The following is a 19,332-nucleotide window of genomic DNA, read 5'->3' as shown; positions in this document are numbered from 1 at the left end:
ACACATGAAAAAATGTTCAACATCACTAATCATTAGAGAAATGCAAATCAAAACCACAATGAGGTATCACCTCACACCAATCAGAATGGTTATCATCAAAAAATCTAAATGCTGGAGAGGGTGTGGAGAAAAGAGAACCCTCCTGCACCATTGGTGGGAATGTAAATTGATACAGCCACTATGGAGAACAGTATGGAGGTTCCTTAGAAAACTAAAAACAGAACTATCATATGAGCCAGCAATCCCGCTACTGGGCATATACCTTGAGAAAACCATAATTCAAAAAGATACATGTACCACAATGTTCATTGCAGCACTATTTACAATAGCCAGGACATGGAAGCAACCTAAGTGTCCATCGACAGATGAATGGATAAAGAAGATGTGGCACATATATACAATGGAATATTACTCAGCCATAAAAAGGAACAAAACTGAGTTATTTGTAATGAGGTGGATGGACCTAGAGCTTGTCATACAGAGTGAAGTAAGTCAGAAAGAGAAAAACAATACCGTATGTTAACGCATATACAAGGAATCTAAAAAAATGGTACTGATGAACCTGGTGGCAGGGCAGGAATAAAGACGCAGAGGTAGAGAACGGACTTGAAGACACAGAGGGGGAAGGGGAAGCTGGGGCGAAGCGAGAGAGTATCGTTGACATATATAACCTACCAAATGTAAAATGGATGGCTAGTGGGAAGCTTGCATAGCACAGGGAGATCAGCTCAGTGCTTTGAGACGACCTAGAGGGGTGGGATAGGGAGGGCGGGAGGGAGGCTCAAAAGGGAGGGGATATGGGGATATATGTGTACATATATCTGATTCACTTTGTTGTACATCAGGAACTAACACAACATTGTAAAGCAATTATACTCCAATAAAGATGTAAAATTTTAAAAAATGAATGCAGACTGTGAAAAAATAATCTAACAGTATTTACAAATGTATGAAACAACCTCACTGCAGGGTGAGAGGCAGTGATGACCTAAGTGACTTTGGAACGAGTAGACTTGGTAGGACGGAAGGCAGAAGGATCTGCACACCAGCACTGTAGTCTAGTTTATAAAGTTGCTTCCCACAAGGATACAAGTTATGAATTCTGATACTGCTCTACATGTATATAGGAACTAAGCAAGTAAGTAAAAGGATGTTGGATGGTAGGAGCCAGGAATCTTGTTGTTGGTGTGGGAATTTGCAGATAAACAGGAGAGAAGGCTGGAATGAAACATGTAATAATGGAATAGAGTTGGAGAAATTAGTATAAATTCGTGTTTAGCTTTATTTAGATATAGATGGTTACATATGGCAATATTTATAGACACGTGGGTTAGTATACACACACATCCCCTTGCTATGTCAGCTGAGAGGATCTAGAAGCAACAACATCCCAGGAACAATGAGCGTAGCTAGTGCCCAGATCTTGGTTTCCAATATCATTCTCCAATAAAAAGAACCAAGGCTCCTTGGAGAGATGGCTGATTCAAGACTGGAGCAGGAAATATACAAGATAAGACTGGAGCTTCTTGCAGTGCCGGAAAGCATATAAGTATTCATACACACACACACACTCTCTCCACCAACAACAATGGGGTATGTCAAAGGGACACAGAAACCAAAATGAAAGAACTCCCAGTGTCCAAATCTGGAACATTTTGAGCCACAAAATAAATAAAAATGTGTTGGATTATAACTCAAAGTATAAAATAAATATCCATAAGTCCACAGTGATATAAATAAATGATCAAATAAATAAATAAATAAATGGGGGAAAACAGACAAATCTCTCCTACAGAAGAATTTCACATAGTTTACGTAGCTACTCTACCCTCAAAGAGGGAAAGAATAACTCCCAATTCCTTAAGTGTGGTCCACACACAGTAACCTTCTTTCAAAGAGTAAAGTATGCAAAGAGGGGAAAAGAGTAACATTATAGGGGAAAAACTTGATAAACATTTCCTCAGGTGATTAAGGTCAACATCAATGGTCAGAAATCATAGTATGTGATAGTATGTAGCCTTGATATGATGGGATACCATTAGAAAATGGACAAAGGACATGAAGAGACGTTTCGCCAAAGAGGATGTACAGATGTCGAACAATCACATGAAAAGACGTCCAATATCATTTATAATTAGGGAAATTCAAATCAAGACCACAAGATATCACTAAACACATGATCAAAATGGCTAAAATTAAAAATGAAGGCAACACAAAATGCTGGCAAGGATAGAGAGAAACTGGATCACTATATATTGTTGATGGGAAGGGAAAATGGTTAAGCCACTCTGGAAACATTCTGGCATAGTTTGGAAAACTAAACATCAACTACCATATGACCCAGCATTTGAACTCCTGGGCAACTGTTCCAGAAAAAATAAAAACTTATATTCACACAAAAACCTGTAAATGAAGGTTTACAGCAGCTTTCTTCATAATAGCTCAAAATTGGAAAGAACCCAGATTTCTTTCAACACGGGGATAGTTAAACAAACTGTGATATATTCATATCATGGAACACAGCTCAGCAATAAAAAGGAAGAAACTTGATACACATAATGATCTGGATGAATCGCCAGAGAATTAAGCTAAGTGAAAAAAAAAAGGTTACATGCTATATGATTCCATTTATAAAACATTCTTGGAATACCAAAATTATAATGATGCAGAACAGATTAGTGGTTTCCAGGGATTAAGAGGAAAGCTTCCTGTGGTGGAGGAGAAATGGGTATGGCTATAAAAGGGAAGCATGAGGAATCCCTGTGATGAAATTGTTCTGCATCTTGACTGTATCAATGTTAGTATCCTGGGCGTGATATTGTACTATAGTTGTACAGCCTGTTACCATTGGGGGTAAGTGGCTAAATGGTACACTGGATCCCTCTGTGTGACTTCTTAAGACGGCTTATGAAGTTTGAAGTTTCAATTATCTCAAAATAAAAAGTTTGATTTTGAAAAAACAGCCAAAGGAAGAAAAAGACATATACACAGTCAACAGTTTCCTTAAAAATGTGCTAATGAATTCCTTTAGCTAGGATGCTGGGATAACTGGATATTCGTATGGGGAAAAAAAAAAAACTTCCATCCTTAAGTCACACCATACACACAAAAAAATTAACTCAAAACCTAAACCTAAAAGCAAAATCTATTTCAAAAAATGCTAGAAGAAAACATTGGATAAAGTGTCATCATCATAAGTTAGGCAAAGAAAGAACAAACTAAAAAAGAAAAAAATTGATAAATCAGAGATCACCAAAAATAAAAAAGCACTTGCTCCCCACAAAAATACCATTAAGAATGCATGGATGTCCTGCTGGGGAAAAAAAAAAAAGAATGAATGGATGAGCAAAATGTTTATCTGACAAAGGATTTATATCTAGAATATGTAAATAATTCTTACATCTCAGTAATATGACAAAAATCCAATTTTTATAAAAAATGGGCAAAAGATTTGAAAAGACTCTTCTCAAGGTAAGACAGATGAATGGTCAATAATTACATGAAAGATGCGCAACATCAAAGAAATGCAAATTAAAAATCTCAGTGAGAATAAAACATTGATGGCATTTGTCCATGAAAATGAGCTGGAAATTAGAGAATACTCTATTGTGAACTGAGAGACAAATATTGAAAAGTAGTTGAGTTAGAAAACAGAGGGGAAATATAACATTATTTGACTTTTAATAATGCATATAGACCTTCTGCTATGGTGAGAAAGCAATGGGTCACTGATGTCCCTCCCGTTTGGACTACTGTTCTAGTGGCCATGGCAACAGGCCTGAAAGAACTTTGGGCTTCCCTGTTGGAGTACAGTAATCTCCAGCCTATGATTTCAGGTAGAAACAAAGCAAGTCCTGGAGAATTCATGTTGCATGAGGGCATCCTTTCTTTCCCTCTACTAGTCCTGAGCCAAATAATTCTAGGCAGCAGAATTACAAAGCCTCAGAGACAAGAGTGGACACAAAATAAGTTAAAAACTGAAAAATGGACAGGATGCAGGCCAGGTCTTAAGGAGACAGCTGTGTAGAAGGCCTGCAGGGGTTGAAGAGAGGGAACCTCTCTGGGTCCAGATGACTGGAGGGAGTGTATTTTCAAGGAGAAGCCTAAATTCATCAAGGAAGGGCAGAGCTCCCCACATACCTCCTCCCAGAGTTAGTCTGCTGGCCTGAGAGTGAAGTGTCTTGAGCCAACTGAAAAAGCCAGTCTCAAAAGGTAAATGTGACACTGGATGGTGTATCTAATTAGATAACAATGAGTTGCCTAATTCCCTCCACTCAGTCAAATTAGGGCGCTTTTGAGCACTTAATAGTTGGCCAAGAGTAAATTTTCCTAAACCTCAGTTATAATGAAGGAGGATTTAGTTCCAAGGTAGCAACTCCAAGAGTAGAGGCACCATGATTCCTTACATGATGACAGTTAATTTTTTATCAGTCCCTCCCCTGGAATGCTAGTTCTCAGAATAGGTTCTTTTTTAAGGGAAAAAAAAAAGTTATATGATCAAATATATTTGGAAATAAACAAAGGCAAACAAGATTCTTGACTGTAAGTGCCTCTAATATGTGGGCCTTCTTTATGAACCTCCACATGGCAGGTACCAAGTCCCCAATTTTGGGGGGCACAGACATTTCTTCCATGGAGTATCCCATCTGACCAGTGTTCTGTAAAACACATTAATCGTGCAACTCTCCTAACAACTTTAGGAAAGAGTCTGTGGTCCCCCACAGTTTGAAAAATTAACAGGGCTGACTAGAGACAGGCATTTGTTGTTGTCAAAGCCCAGTTAGAGTGACGTTTGAACCTACTTCACCTGGAAGAGTCCTACCGCACCCTGCGATCAGGGTAAGGACCCTGAACAAAAGCCTAGGGGTAGACTTTCCAGCTACAGCATGTGTATGGGGGGCAGGGGAGGCACAGGGGATTGCGAGGCAGGAGGTCCGGGGGAAGAACATCACTGAGAAGAGCTTGACATGGGTGTTCAAGAATCAAACAGCAATGGGGGTGCCCAGGAAAAGCCTGGAAAGACCAGATGGGGCCAGACCTCCCAGGTCTTGATGATCAAGTTAAGGGCTTTGATCTTCTTCTTAAAGACAATGAAATGTCAGTAGGTGATTTTAAGTAGGAAGAGACGAGGTTAGATTTTAATTTAAAAGGTCTCTTCAGTGTGGCAAGTGTTTGGGGGTGAAGGGGGTGGGTGTGGGGACACCTTGCACTAGTGCAGGCGGAGATGCAGGCAGCCTGGTGTTGGCTCTAGGAAGAAGTGAGAGGATCTAGATGTTTCTAGGACGTGGTGGTTGGATGCGGGTAAGGAGGAAGAAGGGGAGGCATGAAAATGGTTCCTCGGTTTCCATCCAGAACAGCTCAGGTGGTAGTAATATCATTTAGTGAGCTGGAAAATATTTAAAGAAAGAAAGGAGAAGAAAATATATGAGTCTGAGGTGTCTCTGAGGGACATCCAAAAGTGAATGCTGAGTAGGCAGTTGGAGATTTGCTAAATATTCTAGAGAAAAGATTGCATTTTGTCTCCCATAAGATGCCAGGATAAATTTCAAATGTATTAAATATTTGCATGGCCAAAATTAACTCATAAATAATTAGAAAAATATAAGAGTATATTTATAAAATCTTGATACCTAGGGTCTTTCTAGCATGAAACAAGAAATCACAAGAAAATATTAAGATGTAATCGTATATAGCTAGTGGGAAGCAGCCGCATAGCACAGGGAGATCAGCTTGGTGCTTTATGATCACCTAGAGGGGTGGGACAGGGAGGGTGGGAGGGAGACGCAAGATGGAGGGGATATGGGGATATGTGTATACATATAGCTGATTCACTTTGTTATACAGCAGAAACTAACACAACATTGTAAAGCAATTATACTCCAATAAAGATGTTAAAAAAAAAAAAAGAACAAACGAGATTTGCATTTCTTACTTCAGTGGTTTGGCTAAAGACCATTTTCTTTCCTGTTAAAGGGAATGCATACGTGCATAATAAAATTAAAATATGATATATAGAATATATATATAGATATACAGAATAAAATACTTTATATACATTTAAAAGGCAAATGACATTGGAAAAATATTTGCACCCTATTCAGGGCTGAATTTCTAGGCATTGGTTGTTTTCAAAGACCAGTTAGAGTAACGCTTGAACCTAGTTCAGTTGGAAGAGTCCTATGTAACCCAATGTAATATAATCAAATGTAATATACTTAATATACAGGACGATTTCAAATCAAGAATAAAGATTAACGTGAACGATCTGGTAGAAAAGCAAGCCAAGGATAGGAATAGGGAGTTCAAGAAGAAACATAAATGACTATAAATATATTTTTAAAGTATTTGATCTCACTAGGGATCAAAGACTTACAAGTTAAATCAACACAAATAGTATATAAAGCCACTAGAATGACGATTCTCAGTATCTGTGTGAGAACAAGGACATAAAAGCTCCTTTGCACTCTGGGTAGGAGTGAATATTGGTGTAAGGTATTTTCCTGGAGAGCAATATGGAAATAAGTATGAATTCTCCTGGACCCTGGGATTCCATTCCTAAGAAATGAGCTCGAAGAAATACTCATACAAGTTCACAAAGATGTACATGCAAGAACATTCATTGCAATGTTGTTTATAATAGGAAAAAGTTCCCAACTCCCCAGAGGTTGAATCGAGGATGGGTTAAAAAAAATCCTGATGTATCATGTAATGCAGCAGTCCCCAACCTTTTTGGCACCAGGGACCGGTTTTGTGGAAGACAATTTTTCCATGGCCTGGGGGGACGGAAGGGGACGGGGGTGAGGGGGGGCATGATTCAGGCGGTAATGCAAGCGATGGGGAAAGGCAGATGAAGCTTCTCTTGCTTGCCCGCCGTCCCGGGGGTTGGGGACCCCTGATGTAATGGATGACAGGACAGCTAGTAAAAATGATAAAACAGAAGCATACACCTTAATGTGAAAACACGTTTATGAAATACATATATTTTAAAATGAAAAGTAGATTGCAATATAGTATGAACAGTATGATTCCTTTTATGTTCAAATATATGCATTTACACTATACACTATATATTATACACACATAGACCTTCAGGAAAATCCCTGGATATATGTATCAAAATGTCAACAATGGTTGTCTCCTAGTTGTGCATTTTTAAGTGGTGGGCTTTTTTTCTATAGCACTATATTTTCTCATTTTTCTTCCAAGCTGTTCATTATCTGTGGGATATAAACATCTGGGGGAAAAAACCAGGATGCTTCCCCAATATTATTTTTGCATCCACTGATGAGTATAAATGTCTGTGTGTGTTTATAAACCAGTCAGAAAAACAAAACCATCTGCAAATTATTTTCTGGAGTAAGCTCACTTCTAAGTCCCAGGAAAAAACGAAAGGAAAACACAGGATGTGACACAGCTAAATAGAAGGAATATCAGAGGTTGCTTCTCCCACATCTTGACTGTTGGCATCTTCCCCAGAAGCACAAATGAGGCTCCCTAGGGATGGACTGGGAGTCCAGGCTCTGTGAAATTCTCCAGGGCTAGGGAGGTGGCCACCAGGCCTTAGCGGGGAGAGGTGAGCATGCAAGGTGCTCTCCAACCAACGATAACACGTTTTCCAGAAACTTCAGTGCCCACCTTCTTCTATCAGCACTTTATATGTCAACCTTTCCCAATTTGTAAACCAGAGTGACCCTGTTGCTTTTGCTGGTTGAGCAACTGCGGAAAACAGAGACCTGACCTACGCTCTGCATCTCTGGACTCCTGCATTTGGCTGGCGAAGCCAAGGATGGAAGCTTCTCTCCCCAAGTAGTTCATGATATCTTTTGAGAATCTGATGAAAATTTGAGAGCCTCCCCTCAGCATATACACATATATACAACACTTCACTTCTGTTTTCAGGGTTCACAAACTCCCTGAAACCCTTGAGGGGTGACTTCGAAGGAGCCCTTGTTAAGCTGGATCCCCTAGTCCAGAAGCGACCACTCAGAGGGTGCCACTGTGGCTCCTCTGGAACCCAGCCCTTTCCTCCCTCGCTGCTTTGCCATCAGCAGCTTTCTTCCCCCATCCACTCTCCCTCCCCACACCTGTACCGTCCTCACCTTCACTAATAATTCAACCGTGAACTAAGAGTAGCTCCCCCTGACATCCCACCGCCGCCACAACCACCTCTCCATTACTCAAATCCCAGACACTGCTGTATCTTTCAATAAAAGTAAACGTGGTCGTGTAATGCAATTTCTATAGAAGACACATCTGATCCTTCCTTTCTCCTTCCTGCTTCCATTAGCACTGACACTTTTTCAGATGTTAGTGTAATGGCTCATTTTTCATGTTTCAAAGCTGTAGGTCTGCAAACGTATAGTAAGGGCAGTCTCAGCAGGCCTCTAAACCAAATGCTGATTTCAGAAGAGCCTTGCTTAATGACAACACAGTAGATTGTTTTAAAATGGCTCTTGATCCAAGCAATGCCTACTTACATTTTGCAATTCATATTTTGCAATAATGTATGCATAGAGGTTTCTGGGGGTTTTTTAACAGCTGCCATCTCAGGGATTTTGTGGTAAATTTGAAAACTCAGTTCCCGGCTCACTTACCTGTAAACCCGGGTGCGCAGACACATGTGCCATTTAGGCCTTCACTGTCACAGGTGCCTCCGTTCAGACAGCTGACGTTAGCACAGGGGTCCTTGTAGGATTCACAGTGGACTCCTGCAGAGAAACAGATGCAAAAGGGGTGACTCATTAAGGGGTCTCCAGCTCCCATGGCCTTTAAAAGGAAAGTGTCTGAAAAGCCTTGAACAGTGTGGAGGCTGATTCCCAGAGGGGTGTGTGTGCACATGTGTATGTATTCACATGCCCACCTTTGACTTTAGGTTGTTGTAAAAACACACCTTAGGAGAAAATAACAGATTGAGTACCGGCTCATAGGTCCCACCATAAAGTCTTTTATGTACTTTCTCTGACCACACGCCCCAAAGCCTGGGCAACAGAATGTTAAAACTTTGAAAGATAAAATTTATCAGTGATAAATGCTCTCTAAGTCTCCAAAAGAAACAGAACATAGCCAGACAGTCTACATAAAATGTCAATATAATTGATAAACAGTATCCCGACGGTAAAGATTTGGAGTCAGATATTTAAACGAGCCCCAGTCATACTTTGGAAAATTACAGAGGAGAGAAGGAAGTGTTTGTCCTTAGACTTCATTCCCAAAGACCAACCAGTTCACCACAGGCGAAAGGTAACATCTTGTGCACATACTATGTTCCAGACCCTTGTGCTGTGCTTTACGTGTAATGTGATCCTCAGACCAGCACTATGAAACAAATATCCAAATGCAAGGTCACCAGGCTGGCGGGGATGGAGCTGGGACCTGATGATGCTGGCAACTTGAATGTGAGTCTGTGCTTGCTAAGTAGTTCCCCTGAGACGGAGCTCAGCCATGGAAATATACAACCTTCTACAGAACTCAGTGCCCATTCAAACAAAATGGAGGCCCTGAAAAAAATCTTTATAGCAAATACAGTTCCCACTGGTGTAAAAAAAGAATAGTCTACGTGTGCATGTATGTATGCAAATGCTTGAAGTTGGACTGAGAGGAGAATGAATTACTTTGAATGTCACTTTGTGCATTTCTATACTGTTGCAATTTTTCACAATGAGTATATAGTATTTTATCATTTTATTTTAAAAAAGAAAACTTTAAAAATCCAACACCATTTGAAAGGTAGAATTTCTGGTGTTGTTTCACTGGAGTGCCAGATGGATGAACAGACTAATCTCTCTCTCTTGACCCCCTACCATTTGGAGAGGAAGATAAATTACATTCTATGTAAGAATGTATATAACGATATACTCACCCTTCCCAACAGCCTCAAGAAAAAATAAGCATAAAGCAAATAATATCAGGATGGTATTACTTAATTTCCACTTCCTTACTTCACTCATATTTGTACAAAGGACTGCCACACCCAGTGACTCACATCATTTTGTCACTGAATTATTCTTGCTGAGATTTTTTTTCTCTCCTTTCCTTTTCAATTGTCAATGCCTTAAGAAGGAAGGTTCAAGAACGAGGGGGAGGACTTCCCTGGTGGTGCAGTGGTTGAGAGTCCGCCTGCCGATTCAGGGGACACGGGTTCGTGCCTCGGTACGGGAAGATCCCACATACCGCAGAGCGGCTGGGCCCGTGAGCCATGGCTGCTGAGCCTGCGCGTCCGGAGCCTATGCTCTGCAACGGGACAGGCCACAACAGTGAGAGGCCCGCGTAAGAAAAAAAAAAAAAAAAAAAGAATGAGGGGGAAAAATACAAGAGAAAAGGAAACAGAACTACCTACTTGTAGTCACATTAATGATTTATTTGAGCCTGGTAAAGCATTTTAGAATGGATGGTTTTTCATTTCTTTTTATCCTTTGCCCTCATATCCAACCTATGAACAATAATAGTCTACCAGATATTTTTCTAAAGTGTCTTTCAGATCTCTGCCTGACATTTTTCCCTGAAACCACCACCCCAAGCCCGCTACCTCATGCCAGGTGGGAGACGCTCCCGGCCCCAAGACATCTCCTAGCTCCCTCTCTGCCTCCAGTGACTTGATGAAGCCTCCCTGACTCATCGTCCTTAACAAACCCAGGACTCATGGTAATATTCAAGGTCAAACTAATTTAAAGATTAAAGCATAAAACTGGTAATCGTTCTTCACTTGAGTGTGTATGGCCTCTGCACCCAGAAGTCTCCATTTCCATTTTCCCATTGATTCCCAAATAGCACAGGCTGAATTGAAAGAATAAAATGCAAAAGAGCCTTTTCTGCTTCAAAATGTTCATCAGAAAACAAGGGTTCACATATTTAGAATTTCCCAGGAGGCTGATCAATGGGAACCATGTGACAAAAAAGGCTTTCAATTATAATGGGAAATACAGCCACAGATCAAGGTTCAGAGATGTCTGAAACCTAAAAAATATTTCCATTAGACCTAAAATAAAAGCAATCAAGGATAATCTTTCCCGGGTTTCTACAAATACATTTGCCAATCTAACCTTATAATAGTAGTATAACTAATACATTAGCACACAAATTACCACATTCTTCAAATAAGGCTGAAATGCACATTCTAGGCTAAATATTTAAGCATCTTAACATTAAAAGCCTTCAACAAGATAGATTTGATGAAAATGCCCAAGATAATAAGCAATTTCAATCTTTTGGGTGGGTTTTCTGGGCAATAACTTTATCCTTTGTTATTTCTCTTTTTCAAAAGATAAGATATTCAGTCACTTGAAGTTCATTGAGAGTTTTCTGGCAGCAAGATCGGACAGAAGCTAATCTTCATGGCAACACGATGACTACAAAGCAAGATGGTCTTAAAGGTCCCCTGAGAGCACTTTGCTGACTCGTTTCTATCCTCTAAGCCTCGTTAAGCCCTGTGTAAGAAATATTTGTCATGTTGCTCAGCTCATTGATCAGAACTGAACAGCTATGAGCTAGAAATCTTAAATGCAGAGCAGGGACAGTCATGAATACCCCTGAGATGTCCAGGGTATGTCCCTTCCAACTCCCCTCCTAACGCCTCCTGGGCTCCCCTTGTCTGCACCCCCAGGGCCCCTAGGCCCTTGCACAACGCTGAGTGTTGGGCATCTCATGTCCTCTGACCATAACACCATACTTCGCCCTCTCTCCCAAGCTGGTCTTCCCCCAGCACATTCTCAATGCCAAAGCCCAACTCATGGAAAGCTGAAGCTGACTCTCCCAAGACAGAACTCTATTCTTCTGCCACTGTGTATTGAGAGCACAGTAAGATTCCACTGTTACAGAGTTTATGGTCTTAAATCATAACTTATCTGTCCTCCTGCCTGATCCCCCCAAAATCTCTGAGGTCCTTCTGAGCAGAGGCCATATCTTACCTCGCAAAAGAAATTATGGCTATACCACCAGAATCCTGTCCTTTCAGGAGGGGCGAACGTCTGTGTACTTTGGCCAACACACAGGTAGGACTGCTAGAGGAGTGAGAAGCCATTCCAAATCTGCCTCAAAAATACTCTATTTTGTCAGGGAAAATCAGGTCCACACTTCAAACTAAGCCTGTGGAATGACACATGCATCACCCATTGGCAAGGGATGGAGCACACACGATTACGAAACTTATGTTTAGTCTCAAGCAAAAATAAACTGTAATTCAGTCAAAACTAATAAAAATTCATACTTTTCATATTAAGGGATAGAGAGGAAACATTTCTGAAAAGATCTTTATTCCAACAGGGCTCTTTATAGCAGTTAACTTTAGAATTAAAATGAGCAAAAATTCAAAAAGTCATGCTCCAATTATAAATCTCTGGTGTCATCACAATTCAGTCGTGGTTAATATTTTGAAAACTGAAAAATCTTTATTTTATCTCCAATAAAATTAAGCCAGGTAAAGAAAATTAACTTGAAGTATCCTTTGAACTTCCTATTCACTTGAAGACATCATCTTATTTTTTTTTCACTTAAATATTTCAGTTTTATCGTGACATATACCTTATATACAGAAGCATGCACAAAACATTGGAGTTTACTTTAAAGAATAGTAATAAAGTAAATACCTGTGTAGCCACCATCCAGGATAAAAAGTAAAACATTTCTCCCACTGTGCCTTTTCCCAAAGGGAAAAGGCCCACGGGTAACAATCATCCTGACCTTTGAACAATCACTTATTTGCTTTTCCTTTATAGTTTTACCACCTTTGAATATATCTCTACATGATATAACGTTTAGTTTTGTCTGTTTTCAAATTTAATATAAATGGAATCATGCTGTTTGTGTTCCTCTATAATTGGCTTCTTTTGTTCAACATTGCATCTTTAAGATTCTTCATTGTAGATGGGTGTAGTTTCAGTTCATTCATTTCTACTGCTGTATATTATTTATCTACTCATTTTATTTTATTTCTTTATATTTTATACAGCAGGTTCTTATTAGTCATCCATTTTATACACAGCAGTGTATACATGTCAATCCCAATCGCCCAATTAATCACACCACCACCACACCCCGCTGCTTTCCCCCCTTGGAGTCCATACATTTGTTCTTTACATCTATGTCTCTATTTCTGCCTTGCAAACCGGTTCACCTGTACCATTTTTCTAGATTCCACATATATGCGTTAATATATGATACTTGTTTTCTCTCTCTGACTTACTTCACTCTGTATGACAGACTCTAGGTCTATCCACCTCATTACAAATAGCTCAGTTTCGTTTCTTTTTATGGCTGAGTAATATTCCATTGTATATATGTGCCACATCTTCTTTATCCATTCATCTATCGACAGGCATTTAGGTTGCTTCCATGAGTTGGCTGTTGTAAATAGTGCTGCAATGAACATTTTGGTACATGACTCTTTTTGAATTATGGTTTTCTCTGGGTATATGCTCAGTAGGGGGATCGCTGGGTCATATGGTAATTCTATTTTTTGTTTTTTAAGGAACCTCCATACTGTTCTCCATAGTGGCTGTATCAATTTACATTCCCACCAACAGTGCAAGAGGGTTCCCTTTTCTCCACACCCTCTCCAGCATTTATTGTTCGTACATTTTTTGATGATGGCCATTCTGACTGGTGTAAGGTGATACCTCCTTGTAGTTTTGATTTGCATTTCTCTAATGATTACTGATGTTGAGCATCCTTTCATGTGTTTGTTGGCAATCTGTATATCTTCTTTGGAGAAATGTCTATTTAGGTCTTCTGCCCATTTTTGGATTGGGCTCTTTGTTTTTTTGATATTGAGCTGCATGGGCTGCTTGTAAATTTTGGAGATTAATCCTTTGTCAGTTGCTTCATTTGCAAATATTTTCTCCCATTGTGAGGGTTGTCTTTCCGTGTTGTTTATGTTTTCCTTTGCTGTGCAAAAGCTTTTAAGTTTCATTGGGTCCCATGTGTTTATTTTTGTTATTATTTCCATTTCTATAGGAGGTGGGTCTAACTCCATACACAAAAATAAACTCAAAATGGATTAAAGACCTAAATGTAAGGTCAGACACTATAACACTCTTACAGGAAAACAGAGGCAGAACACTCTGTGACATAAATCGCAGCAAGATCCGTTCTGTAATTGATTTCTAATCTCACAGCATTGTGATCAGAAAAGATGCTTGATATGATTTCAATTTTCTAAAATTTACCGAGGCTTGATTTGTGACCCAAGATGTGATCTATCCTGAAGAATTCTGGGTGCACTTGAGAAGAAACTGTAACCTGCTGTTTTGGGATGGAATGTCCTATAAATATCAATTAAATCTATCTGGTCTATTGTGTCATTTAAAGCTTGTGTTTCTTTATTAATTTTATGTCCATATGATCTGTCCATTTGTGTACATGAGGTGTTAAAGTCCCCCACTATTATTGTGTTACTGTTAATTTCCTCTTTTATAGCTGTTAGCAGTTGCCTTATGTATTGAGGTGCTCCTGTGTTGGGTGCATATATATTTATAATTGTTATATCTTCTTCTTGGATTGATCCCTTGATCATTATGCAGTATCCTTCCTTGTTTCTTATAACATTCTTTATTTTAAAGTCTATTTTATTTGATATGAGTATTGCTCCTCAAACTTTCTTTTGATTTCCATTTGCATGGAATATCTTTTTACATCCCCTCACTTTCAGTCTGTATGTGTCCCTAGGTCTGAAGTGGGTCTCTTGTAGACAGCATATATATGGGTCTTGTTTTTGTATCCATTCAGTGAGCCTGTGTCTTTTGGTTGGAACATTTAATCCATTCACGTTAAAGGTAATTATCGATATTTATGTTCCTATTACCATTTTCTTAATTGTTATGGGTTTGTTTTTGTAGGTGCTTTTCTTCTCTTGTGTTTCCCACTTAGAGAAGTTCCTTTAGCATTTGTTGTAGAGCTGGTTTGGTGGTGCTGAATTCTCTTAGCTTTCGCTTGTCTGTAAAGCTTTTGATTTCTCCATTGTCTGAATGAGATCCTTGCCTGGTAGAGTAATCTTGGTTGTGGGTTCTTCCCTTTCATCACTTTAAATATATTGTGCCACTCCCTTGTGGCTTGTAGAGTTTCTGCTGAGAAATCAGCTGTTAACCTTATGGGAGTTCCCTTGTACATTATTTGTCATTTTTCCCTTGCTGCTTTCAATAATTTTTGTGAATTTGATCACTGTGTCTTGGTGTGTTTCTCCTTGGGTCTATCCTGCCTGGGACTCTGCACTTCCTGGACTTGGGTGGCTACTTCCCTTCCCATGTTAGGGAAGTTTTTGACTATAAACTCTTCAAATATTTTCTCGGGTGCTTCCTCTCTCTCTTCTTCCTCTGGGACCTCTTTCATGTGAATGTTGGTGCATTTAATATTGTCCCAGAGGTCTCTTAGTCTGTCTTCATTTCTTTTCATTCTTCTTTCTTATTCTGTTCCACAGCAGTGAATTCCACCATTCTGTCTTCCAGATCACTTATCCGTTCTTCTGCCTCAGTTATTCTGCTATTGATTCCTTCTAGTGTATTTTTTATTTCAGTTATTGTATTGTTCATCTCTGTCTGTTTGCTCTTTAACTCTTCTAGGTGTTTGTTCTTTAATTCTTCTAGGTCTTTGTTAAACATTTCTTGCATCTTCTCTGTCTTTGCCTCCATTCTGTTTCTGAGGTCCTGGATCATGTTCACTATCATTATTCTGAATTCTTTTTCTGGAAGGTTGCCTATCTCCACTTCATTTAGTTGTGTTTCTGGGGTTTTATCTTGTTCCTTCATCTGGTACATAGTCCTCTGCCTTTTCATTTTGTCTGTCTTTCTGTAAATGTGGTTTTCATTCCACAGGCTGCAGAATTGTAGTTCTTCTTGCTTCTGCTGTCTGCCCTCTAGTGGATGAGGCTATCTAAGAGGCTTATGCAAGCTTCCTGATGGGAGGGACTGGTGGTGGGTAGAGCTGGGTGTTGCTCTGGTGGGCAGAGCTCAGTAAAACTTTAATCCACTTGACTGCTGATGGGTGGGGCTGGGTTCCCTCCCTGTTGGTTGTTTGGCCTGAGGCAACCCAACACTGGATCCTACCAGGCTCTTTGGTGGGGCTAATGGCAGACTCTGGGAGGGCTCAGGCCAAGGAGTACTTCCCAGAACTTCTGCTGCCAGTGTGCTTGTCCCCACAGTGAGCCACAGCCACCGCCTGCCTCTGCAGGAGACCCTCAAACACTAGCAGGTAGGTCTGGTTCAGTCTTCCCTGGGGTCACTGCTCCTTCCCCTGGGTCCGATGTGCACACTACTTTGTGTGTGCCCTCCAAGAGTGGAGTCTCTGTTTCCCCCAGTCCTGTCAAAGTCCTGCAATCAAATCCTGCTAGCCTTCAAAGTCTGATTCTCTGGGAATTCCTCTTCCCATTGCCGGACCCCCAGATTGGGAAGCCTGACATGGGGCTCAGAACCTTCACTCCAGTGGGTGGACTTCTGTGGTATAAGTGTTCTCCAGTCTGTGAGTCACCCACCCAGCAGTTATGGGATTTGATTTTACTGTGATTGCCCCCCTCCTACCATCTCACTGTGGTTTCTCCTTTGTCTTTGGATGTGGGGTATCTTTTTTGGCGAGTTCCAGTGTCTTCCTGTCAATGACTGTTCAGCAGTTAGCTGTGATTCCGGTGTTCTCTCAGGAAGGAGTGAGTGCACGTCCTTCTACTCCACCATCTTAAACCAACCTGGACATCATCTTATTTTATTCAAACTGATTCCTTCCATGAAAAGTTTTCCAGTATTTCAACCTCACAGAGCTCAACTTTTTCTAAGCTGTTTCAGATGTTACAATTGAGATCTCGACCTTCACCTGATTATTCCTTGTGTGTGCCAGTCTCAGTCCGCTCTTCTGGTTAAATAATAGCCTGATAAAGGAAAAATCCTGACTTATCCACTTTTCTATCAAGCACAGTACTTGAGAAGAGACAGGTACAGAAAATACCCAGAAATTCTTGTTCATTGGTTATACAGAGGAAATAATTCTAACCAACAAAGAAAGAGTTCTCATCCTTTCAATCATAAATTTCTGTAGACTTTAAAAATAAACAATTCAGTACAATGTGATCAAACTCATAACCCAATGATCTTATTTCTGAGACTCTATCCCCCCAAAATCCAGAAAGTATGAAAATTATATGAATAAAAATGTTCATTCCAGAATTATTTACAGTAGCTTCACTTCAGATATAGCAAGGGAATGGATAAATATTACCCCCTGGGAACATCACATCGCCATTAAAATAGAACTAGTAAAACTTGCTAACAATTTCTAAATCAAACATAAATAATGGTAAGTCTGAGAAGGGTAATACCAACTTGTAGGTATAATCAATTATAACTGTAAAGACACAGATATTTAAAAGGATTGAAATAATACAGATGATTATTGTTCTTATGTTCTGCTGTAAAGCTATGAGTTATCAAGTTTACTCAGTTTTCTAAATTGTTATCATTGTTACTACATTATTTTCATAATTAAAACTTGAAGTATTTCCTTTCTAACTTCTGTCACCAAAAATTCCAAATGAGTATAGTCTTGACCATTAAATATGTTCTGCTATAAATAATAATTCAATACAATGTGGGGCTGTAACTTGACTTTTTGGCACTATAAGGTGATGAACACTAACTAAAGTCTTTAAAGTCTCATTGTGAATTAGCTCTGGACTAGTTTTAAAGAAGTATCAACATTTCTGTAGGTCTGAAGGGAGATCACTAGGAGTCCCTCCATGTATTTTGCTTCTAACAATTTCATGATCCACAGTGGAAACTTACTGGGAAAATGTTCAAGTTGCCTTGCTTTATTTAATTATTGTGTTAAGCAGTAGTTTCCATTCAAGTACAGATAGCTGTGGAGCATGTGCTTTGTGTAAGCCACCATATCAAGAGCTGATGAGAATTAAAAAAAAAAAAAAAAAAAGAACCTGTGTAGTCACTGCCATTCAGGAGATTCTAATTTAGTGTCAGGGAAAGGAAAGTCTGGAGCCAGAAGGTACTGACTACAAGGCTGACCATAACTGTCATAGAAACTATCAAGAAAATGCTTGGAGAGTTCAGGAAAGAGATCTCCTCCATACCTGTTTGGAGATCAATATTTCTGACAATGGATGCAGCCATAGGACTGGATAAGGGGAAAGAGGAGGAGAGAAAAGAGGGCCAAGAAGAAAAGCCTGGGAACCACTTGCATTCATGGTGTCCAGAGAGCAAGGATTCATTCCAAGAAGGCCAGGAGGGAAGAGTAGGGTGGGGGGGTGAGGGTGGGGGGAGGAATGGAGCTGTGGAAGCTAAAGCAGGGTGAGTTTCAAAAGGGACCCCGTGATCATGAAGCACAAGGGCAAGAATGTGAAGTTGGAAGCTGGAGAGGCAGGCTTTGGGGTTTCAGTCTTCAATTAGGCCACTGCTAGATCCATTTATCGGAACGGTACTGATGATATCCAAATTAAAGAAGATTAAGAAAAGGAAATTTAAGGAAATAGAGGCATGATCTATACCAACTCTAAGGAAATTTGGTTGTAAAAGAAAGAGGAAGAAAGGGGCAAGTAAGTATAGGAGGATGCAAAGTCAAACAAGAGTCAGTTTTTTTCACTTCACATGGAATTTATTTAGAAGCGTGTGTAAGAACATTTCTTTTTTTCTGTTTAGCAACTCAGTTTTTCTAGCACCATTTATTAGAAAAGAATTCCCATCCCATTCATAGCAATTTCTTGTTAAGAGTCATATATTATTATAGATGATGGTTTCTGGGCCATTATTCAGTTTTGGTTAGCTGTCCATTCTTGCACCCATAACATGGGGATGTAATAATAATTGCAACATTACAATGGGTTTCAACATCTGGCAGGAGTTCCCCCTCACTGCTTTCCTTTTTCAAAATGTTCTTAGCTATCTTGCCTGACTTTCTATTTCACTCATTCTTTTTAGCAAGTTATATTCATTTGTTTAAGTTTTTTTAAAAACAGAAAAGAGTAAAAAGTCACCACTTAAAAAAGCACATATGTAAGTAAGAAGTTGAAGTTCTAATCCTCCCCCCAACACACCACTTATCCAAGTTCTAACTCCAGAGGTAAGTACTAGTTAAGAATTGATGCCCACCCATCTGATAGTTTCCTAAGTTTATACAGACATCTTATATGTAAATATATGTTGGGATAAATGCTTCCAAAGAGGGAAAGAATGTCCATACTCTAAGGAGAGAAAGGTCCAGAATCTTTTGACCTCTCTCCTCCCCTCACTCACTCTTCCTCTGGTTTGGAGGGCATGAATTACCTACTTCTGCTTCTCTTTAATCCCTTCTACCCTACCCCTCAACACCTGCCCATCACTCTTACTTTAGAAGTTCTCTCATTTATTGCTA

The 19,332-nt window shown here is 39.7% G+C and overlaps 1 protein-coding gene across 1 annotated transcript in view; it reads right to left on the bottom strand.

The window, feature by feature from the left end:
- DNER (delta/notch like EGF repeat containing) overlaps positions 1-19,332 on the bottom strand; it is a gene marked incomplete at both ends in the record, with an annotated part of 331,941 nt that overhangs the window by 26,313 nt on the left and 286,296 nt on the right. The window contains one exon of the mRNA XM_082631051.1: positions 8,595-8,708. Coding sequence (XP_082487177.1) covers positions 8,595-8,708 — 114 coding nt within the window. The remainder of the gene's footprint in view (positions 1-8,594; positions 8,709-19,332) is intronic.

This window comes from Mesoplodon mirus, assembly GCF_964341445.2.
Source record: "Mesoplodon mirus genome assembly, chromosome: 8".
NCBI lineage: Eukaryota > Metazoa > Chordata > Mammalia > Artiodactyla > Ziphiidae > Mesoplodon > Mesoplodon mirus.
Note: the sequence above shows the minus strand (reverse complement) of the source record. Positions and strands in the feature narration are given on the sequence as shown.